The following is a 9,073-nucleotide window of genomic DNA, read 5'->3' on the forward strand; positions in this document are numbered from 1 at the left end:
TGTTCTATAGGTATTGTTTCATCTTCCATGTCCTATCCATTTACCATCTTACGTTTTGTGTTGCAGTAAAAAGAAATATATGCCTTGTTCAGTGCATATATTAGTCACAAATATTTAAGATGTAAATTTATTACCACTTATCAGAATGTCTGTCTATATTATACGTCTACATAAAAACAAATACTATCAATATATCATTATGTGATTTTTAACATCTCAAATAACTCTACTGGTCTCAAATGCATATTTAACTCAAAATAATCTTACAAAACAGGGCCCAGATTCTAGAAACATTACCTTGACAATTTGATTATTAAAATATTTTTGAAAAATGTGTATTGAGCCCAGATCCTGACTCTTTACCAGAACATACGAATGAGGCTGTTCCACTTATCCAAACTCCCACTGAGCTAAAAGATGATGTGCTGTGAGATGCTATCAGTGCGGAGATCACAGCACGGCCTTGTTAAAGCTCTCACATTATCCAGCCTCCTGACAAAGAGCCATATTCTAGCAGCAAACCAGCACCACTGCTGCTGAAGGATTAGGCTAATAGGAGGCTAAAGCCAGGCTATAATATGGTCCCACAATGTGCTAATGGCACTCTGCTTCTGGGAAACAACCTTCAAGGTCATACTACACTACAGCACAAAAAGACTGAATGGTCTTTTACTACTGGAACATTTTGCACTTATGGCAAAATAGGATTGTTTCTGAAATTGCTATGACAATTGTATTTAAACATGTCTCACCTCACATTTATCCACCACAGGCTGCTGCACACAGTCTGAGCTATTGCCCACAACAGCAGCTTTCTGGCCCTCATTGTCGCCTGTGCCCTCCTCTGAATGGGTTCGGCTTTGGTTGCCATGGTGACCACTGTTTGGAAGGCGTGCTGATGGGCTTTTAGGTGGCCGGCTAAGCTCCCGGCGCAGTGCCCGGTTCTCCTCCTCCACCGCCCGGACCCGCAGCTCTAAGGCTTGTCGTTCGCCTGCACTGCCCACTGGCATTGATGACTGGGCTTCCAGTGGAGACAGAGGGAGGGGCTTCACTGTGGGTTAGGTCACAGAGAGATTAATTTAACATGAGCACTGACACTAAAACATGACATCCACCAGTGATGACATTTAAAAATGTGTACCATCAAACTGTCTCTGCAATATTAACAGTATGCTGCCACAACATGGACAATGTCGTCTCTCTGGTCATTTTACTTTGAAATATTAATATGATTTGTCTATAACATATAATTATTTAGATTTTTTTCTTGAAAATTCAACAAAGAATCACAAATTAACTGAATTTATGTGAACAAAAAAAATTGTATTAAAAAGCTTTTATTTTAAATACTGAGGCATTCATTCAACTGCTGCAATACTGGTCAAAAGTGTGGACACACTTTCCCATTGAACTGAATAGGAAAGTGTGTCCAAACCTCTGATTGGTAATGTCTAATTGTCATATAACAGTTATATTTTCTGTACTTTTTTCACTACACAAAAGTCTAAATACAGTTCCGAATTTGTCTCCAGTGTGTCAGGATCAAAATTCTTTTGGTCTATATATTACCCAACATACATACAGTTAGTGCAGAGTTCATTTTTCAACAAGATACGATGCAATTTTAAAACAAATTTAAAAAGCTAACAAATTTTGCCCAGAAACACAAGCATCAGCAGTTGTTTCTAAAAGAAGTGGTTTATAGTAAATCACCTACCATTAACAGAGAAACCCAGTGAGAATCTCAATGAGCGGTCGGGGGTTTACAGTAAATTTAGGTGTTATATCTAAGTGTCATCTGAAGACAGGAGAGTCAGTCCTGTTGGTAGTAACAGCACAGTAACCCACATTCTATGCATCTAATCCAAGTCAGCAGCAATTTCCTCTCCTTTTCTCTGGCTGCTTCAAATATGAACAAACAGTTCTGATTTCTACGGAGGCAGAAAGATGAATCCTCTGAGAGAAGATAAAATTCTCTCTCTGTTTCCATTATATCTGAGAAACCTCAGCTGCCATAGGGGATGTAAGTGGGCCTGGTTCAAGATCAGTACAGAATACAATGGGGTCTCCATTCAGAATCTCACTGGGGAAAACGGACAGCTCTGAAAAATTCTACATATAACTGCATGCCAGTGAAGCAGAGGCGTTACAGCTCAGATTACGCACAATGATCGGTGTTGGGAAATAGACGGCTGTCTAGTATGATACCATCTGTCATCTGAAAGCAACCAGTTGCTTCCACCCAACTGGGAGAGTCTTGGTCCCATTTTGACACATGCTGTTAAATGGTCCCTCTACTTAACAAGCCTACGTACATAGATAATGCCAAATAAACTGCAGCACATGTAAAACTCAAATCCCTCAAAATGCAGCCCATGGGGAAGTGAAGAAATGTTACAAAACTTCTCATTGGCCCTGACTTAGTTTGTTCTCTAACTGAATGTGTTAAGAAAGTGTTTTTTTTTTTTTTGTTAGAGATTTATTGTCCCCTGTGGCCATAAGGCATAAAGGAGGCTGGTATATCCATGGGTCCTTTCAACCGTGGAGGGCAGCTAAGCCCTTTCTCAGAAAACCAAAGCACCTTCTGGACTCCATTTGGTCCAAGCTGTAATTAATTTGCAGAGTGGATTTTCTGGGCCTAATCCCACTGAACTGGACTCAGTGACCATTTGTTTGTTTTGTTCACAGACTGCATATGGCATTTTCAGGGCAGCAGATGCACCTGGTCTTTTATATGGCCAAGCCAAGTCATTTGGCTTTTGGGTCTTTGTCATGAAGCTCATCATCTACATGTAAACAAAAGCCTCAGCAAAACACAGGAATCAAATGTTATCAACAAACCAAATTACAGTATGTTAGCAGAGTAAAATGAATTGCTTTTACATCAAAGAAAAAACCATCAGTACTGACCTGGTTAATAATGCATGTAAATGCATTGTGAAATTAAATTCCATAAACTGTATACAATTTAATTTAGGAAAATGTTAATTGATGTGTGGCCTTCATCCACACCATGTGCAGATATGTATTAAATCACTGCAATAAAAGTGATCCAAACATTTAGATGGAATAATACTAATAGTATCTGTGGTTAAGCTACAGTTCTGTCATAAATCTCAACATGTTTGTGTGTTGTTTCACTTTAATACCTTTCTACAGCTTAAAGGACACTCTGTCTGTTCTGTTTTGATGAGTGGATGAGAAAACACTTGCAGAGGAGTATAACATGACTGTTGTTGTACTCATGGAATGTGTCTGTACTAAAGTGTGCATTTTTGAGTGTTTCACATGTTGCATGCTACATATGTTTCACCCAAAGAAATTATTATGATTATTATGATTATTATTATTATTATTAAGCCTAAAATATTCAGATTTCTTTTGTCGTCTAATGTCATCAAACACCAATAGTAAGAAATTGTTATAACTTCCATAATAACATAAAATTTAAATGTATGACAGAATAGCATCAACATAAATTTATTTAAAGGGCCCATGGCATGCTCATTTCCAGCCATTTAATGTTTAATCTTGGGTACCTCTACTGTAGATTAGTTTTGCACCCATCATAACTCCAAATAGTCTGTAATTATTTCAGAACGATAAAACCCAAGAACCTTCACCTAAAAACGAGATGATAGTTTGTGAACACACACACCTCCTGCTTGCACCCAAATTAAAATCATATTAATTCAATACAAATGTAAAATCATGATCATGCTAGGTCATTAATGTTACCTAAATAAATGGGTTAGCTTTAGCCACTTGAGACACTAGCAGAAGGAACAATGCTACATCTGAATTGGCTGCTTTTAACCCTATCTATGTCAGAAACCTAAACCCATATTAACCCTGGTTTTTGCCCTTTCTTTGTCCCATTCTCTGTCTGCAAAAGACATTTGGTAGCCACAGTTTTGGGCACGGTCTGACTTTTCCATGTCAGTGGGTCCCTCCTCATATCGAGACTTTGATATACTGTACAATGCAACAAGTGGTCAAACTTCAAACTCTCTAAATCAGCACTAAGGCAAATTATAAACAGATTCATCTAGAGTGTCTAGCTTCTTCTAATTTAGTCATATAATATATATGGTTATGTTATTCAAATAAATTGCTTAATACAGCTGCCTCCAGATACACGCTATTAGAAAAGCACAAGAGACTTTGGCTATGTTAAAGTCTGAGACCTCAAACTGTGACAGAAAATGTTTTATGGGACTTAAACAATAAGGTTGCTATAATATACACTGACTGATCCAACTGGGCATGTCATATACATTAACAGAGACAACAGTGGAATGTAAATGTGCAATACTATTTACTGGCAGCTTCCTCACAGTGACGTGACAACACTAGTAGATATCCCAATTACTGGGAAAAAGGTAATATTTTGTTTTGCTTTAGGCACCAACACCCTGCATATTCATGAAAAGAATGCAAATAAATTATGAGTTGGTGCTTTCAGTCAATATAGCTGGTCACCTCATGAGTGAAAATATTTAGACTGCTTTTTTTTCTAAAAAAACAATGATGTGTGTAATTATCTATAGTAATAATCAGCTGACAAATGGATTTGTAAAGTCTTTAGAACCCACAGGTTGAATGCACATACAGTATTTGAGGTCAGTAAATCATTATCATCTCTGTTTTTTGGGTTTTGGAATGAATTATCCAATTACCCCCCAATATATATATATATTTCTTTAATATATTGTGAGACAACTGGAAAGCTTTGGTAGGCCAGATGTGGCCAGCAGGCTGCCAATTGGCAATCTGTGTACTAAGACAATGTCCTCCAATGACCTCCTACCTTTTTAAAGGGGTAATAACAATAACTGCTCAAGGAGGACAGCCTCACTAAAACATATATCATAGTATATATTTACAGTATAAAGTTAAACAGCAATCATCAGGGATCACACTTGTCTCTGTGTCAGAAGGAAAACAAATACAAGGTATAACCATCTGGGGTAGCCATTACAGGTAACCTGATGTGCATAAATTCATTAATGAAACAGAGATACCTGACCTAAAGAGTACAGTCAGATCTGACCTAAATACAGTAGATCTAAGGGTAATTAGACCTGATCCAATATTACTTCATTAGACTGAGCAGTTTGGGCCCAAATCTGAATAAAGTCCCTGGATGGGTCTTGGTTGCTTTGAAGTGAATAGACCAGTCAAGACATTTTACCTGAGTCTGTGGATGCAGAGCTAAATCAAGTCAGAGAGACCTGAAACTGCCATGTTCTGTACAAGTCAAATTAGTGTTGTGAAGTGTACTACATCTTCAACAACAACAAAAAAAGTCAATTAAATTATGGAAGAACCGGGAAAAGTATGAGGTTTGATGGCATTAAAAAGTTACTGAAATAGAAAAAAAGAAGACTAAAAATAGTGTGAAAGTTACATTGTTGTTACAGTCTTGCATGCTAAATCATATCCACATCAAATATTCCTCATGCGGTACTATGAATGACTAAAACATCATCTATTTAGCTTTTAATAGAATGCAATTTATCTACCTCTTACTATACAGTTCTCAAAATGACCAAGAAAGTAATTCCGGACTTATGCTGAAGTCTTTGCCAACAGCTGCGGTCAACCACAGACACCCTACCACCATCTTAAAGCCAGAGATTCTCATTCCCCTTCGATAGTGACACCAGCAGCTGCCAGCGTACGACCGCACACAAATTCTGCAGCTGTTCATTAACAAACAATCAGACCTTGGGACATGCATCAGATTAGCTTGGCTTGGTGACAGGAAGGTTACCTCTGGATATCAAAGTTTCTTTTTCTATGCGAATTTTCCCCACAGGGCATACAAGGAAAGACTACCGAGTAAATGAGCCAAATAAGTGTCTGCAGGACCAACATAAAATTTGCAGACATCTTTTGTTTGATTGTTTCAGGATGTAGTTCTTTGTAGTCCAGACAGCTGTGTGGGGTCATGCTGAGGACACAGGAACACTAATTTCCACTTCTGAGCAGAGACAATCTCAAATGTTTTCCCTGGAGTGGCCATCACTTTTCTTACAAATAAAAGACTTTTGTCCATTTATGAGAGCAGCACTCACAAGGTTCAACTACACCTTGAAGGGAGTTTAAATAAATTTGGTATAAAGGTCAAAGTAATGAAGTAATGAACAGGCGATGTGATTAATGGGGGAGAGACAATATTTGCATACTGGGCTTTGGGAAATATCAAAGCTTCAGCTAATTTTATTGAGGAATTTAAAATAAGTCCTCCATTTTTTTGACTCCATTACTGGCAATTTGAATTAAATATAGGACTCAATATCTGATTTTCTTGGGCCAATTGTGAGTTGTTATCTAAGATGAACAAGAATAATTTAAGCTAATACTCTGTCTGCCCCACAGTGGTCTGATTGTCTGCGAGGCATGGCAGTGACTGAAGACCACACAGTATTAAAATGTGAGTGTCAAAGCACTTCTTTGTTGTAACCTAAAGGAAGCAATTTAAAATTACACCAGTCCTTGGCAATGTTCTGGGACAGCTTACACGAGGGAGAAATTTGTCCCGCTGGCAGATTCCGAACGATAATCCAGATGTGATGAGATAGAGGCATGGATAACCTTTTATTCATTTGTGAAAGTGAGGCAAAACAGAACATTAGTTTGGTTTTTGGCCCCAAGCTTATATGTATTTATGAAAGCTGAAGAAGAATATGAAAAACTCAGTTTTGGAATGTGTCTCGGTGTAAAAGCATTAGGGCTCTTTTTTTTTTTTTTGAGATCTCACAGCCTGCTGCTGACAAATATGTTGGGTGTTTTTAAAAGGCTGGAGGATTATTTCAGCTTTACTTTGTTCATTCAAACCAGGACTGGAGCATGCACTCTAGGTAAAAACCATCTATGCCACCCCCTCTATATGCAACAACACACAAAGTCTACTATACAGTCCACCAACAGTACAGGGTTCTGAATTGTTAAACCATACGGTATTATATTCCGTATACGCTGGGTTTCAAATCTCTAGTCAAAGATGTACTGTATTAAACATGGTTCACACACCACCATAAGTTACTGGCATACACCACTGAACGCCATGTACAGTATGGTGCAAAGAAGTAGCCAATTTCTTTGCAAATTTCTTTATCACACAGCTGCTGTCATAACCCTATATCTATGTTGACTTTGACAGACAATGCAGTGGACATAAAATTGTCTGCAGATTTTATCAGCTAAAATATTGTTAATTTGAGGTCATAGCCCATACTATAGGACAGAACGGAGGTTTATCAGCTGTGTAAAACTGCACTGTTTATTTAAACCACCCCTCTCAAATTACTTTTTTTTTAGCCTACTCCTTCACATGTATCCTAAAATGTTTCTATGCAACTTGTTGGATAATACTGGCCGATTCACTGGCTCCATACATTCCTTTCAAAACTTATCTGTTTGCAATTTAGTTGCATACTCTAGGAGAGTAGTTTTTATAGGAAAATGGGTTGGCTCATTTATCTAAAGGAAAATCTACAAAATACTAAACTAACATCACAATCCACACACACTTTAATCACGGTTTGAAGCAAAGCCTGTCCACAGGGCTTTTTCTTTATTTCTAAGTAGGCATTCATATAACAGCCAATGGGCTATGGTTTGTGTATGTATGGGGTGCTGTACCTGTCAGTACAGGCTGAGCGCCACCTACAGACATTATACTGTAACGCATGCCATGCTGCAGGACGAATGACGAACAGTCACGGTTAAAATGGCCACTTATCACGGCACACAGTGACACTTTAAATGCCTGCATCTGTACCCAAAGCAGCAGCCATACATACATACTGTACATTCACATTAGTCCAGCAAAAACACACTCTCTACAGGTGAGGGGTTACAGGGGGAGTGCTGAAGGCATTATACAGCCACATTTTGATGAGTCAACGTGAGGGGCTTCATTCACAATTCCAGCCCATGAGTTTCCATTGTGTTTTGGTTAGCCATGCTGCTAACATGCCATGCTGCATAGTCTGACTTCTTCCTACTCCATTCAAGCATGTACTAGGTATAAAAAAATTGTTATTGGATTGTGTGTAAAAATGTGTGTTGTATATCAACTGTTTTATATGCTTGAAAGAATAAATCAAATCAAATCAAATCAAACATAGCCTACTGTACCTTAGCACCAATTCTACCACCAGTGTAGTGCACTCACAGATAAAAACTGTTTAATACCCAACATCATTATGGTGCATTCATTGTAGCCCAAGTTTGACAGTGAACAGCACTGAATGCTCATGCTAACAAGGTAAATAAGAAAGCCTTCTTCCCGTGGGTGTCCACGTCCTGACTGTCCTCTGTACACAACTGGTCAGTTGTGCAACCTTTGCTCAAGAAGTCAGGTCTTGATCACTCTATTCTGAATAATTACAGGCCTATTTCCAAGTTCTTTTATTTCGAAAGTACTAGAGAAAGTGGTTTATATACAACTTAAGTCTTTTTTAGATGAGCATAATGTATTGGAGGTTTTTCAATCTGGTTTTAAAACTCGGCATAATACAGAGTCAGCGTTGTTAAAGGTTTTTAACAATATTTACCTGGCAACAGATGCTGGTGGCTATGTGATTCTTGTTTTGCTGGATCTGACCGCTGCTTTTGACACAGTTGACCACGATATCCTAATATCTCGACTTAAGGAGTTAGTGGACATCCGTGGTACTGCCTTAGAGTGGTTCAGGTCTTATTTGTCGGATAGGACGATGTCTGTTGGGTTTGCTGATGTTGAGTTCTCATCTACCCCGTTGGTATCTGGGGTTCCGCAGTGCTCAGTTTTGGGGCCGCTGCTTTTCTCTTTATGTTTACTTCCTCTTGGTTGTGCTTTTAGAAAACATTGTGTTTCTTTTCATTATTATGCGGATGATGTGCAGATGTACATACAATAAGGCGAAGGGACACATTATTGTCTTGTTTTAATGACGTTAAGAGCTGGATGACTTTGAATTTATTGAAATTAAATGATACGAGAACTGAGGTTATAGTGTTTGGCCAAAATAATTTTGGTGATTCTCCCCCAGTTGATCTAGGTTGCTTGCAGCAGTATGTG

The 9,073-nt window shown here is 38.3% G+C and overlaps 1 protein-coding gene across 3 annotated transcripts in view; it reads right to left on the bottom strand.

Annotated features, from left to right (window-relative positions):
- The window catches only part of large1 (LARGE xylosyl- and glucuronyltransferase 1), a 133,339-nt gene that overhangs the window by 78,829 nt on the left and 45,437 nt on the right, over window positions 1-9,073 (bottom strand). For all 3 annotated transcript variants that reach the window (XM_020608235.1, XM_020608237.1, XM_020608236.1), the window contains one exon: window positions 753-1,051. In XM_020608235.1, coding sequence (XP_020463891.1) covers window positions 753-1,051 — 299 coding nt within the window. The remainder of the gene's footprint in view (window positions 1-752; window positions 1,052-9,073) is intronic.

This window comes from Monopterus albus, unplaced genomic scaffold (assembly GCF_001952655.1).
Source record: "Monopterus albus unplaced genomic scaffold, M_albus_1.0 scaffold92.1, whole genome shotgun sequence".
Lineage (NCBI taxonomy): Eukaryota > Metazoa > Chordata > Actinopteri > Synbranchiformes > Synbranchidae > Monopterus > Monopterus albus.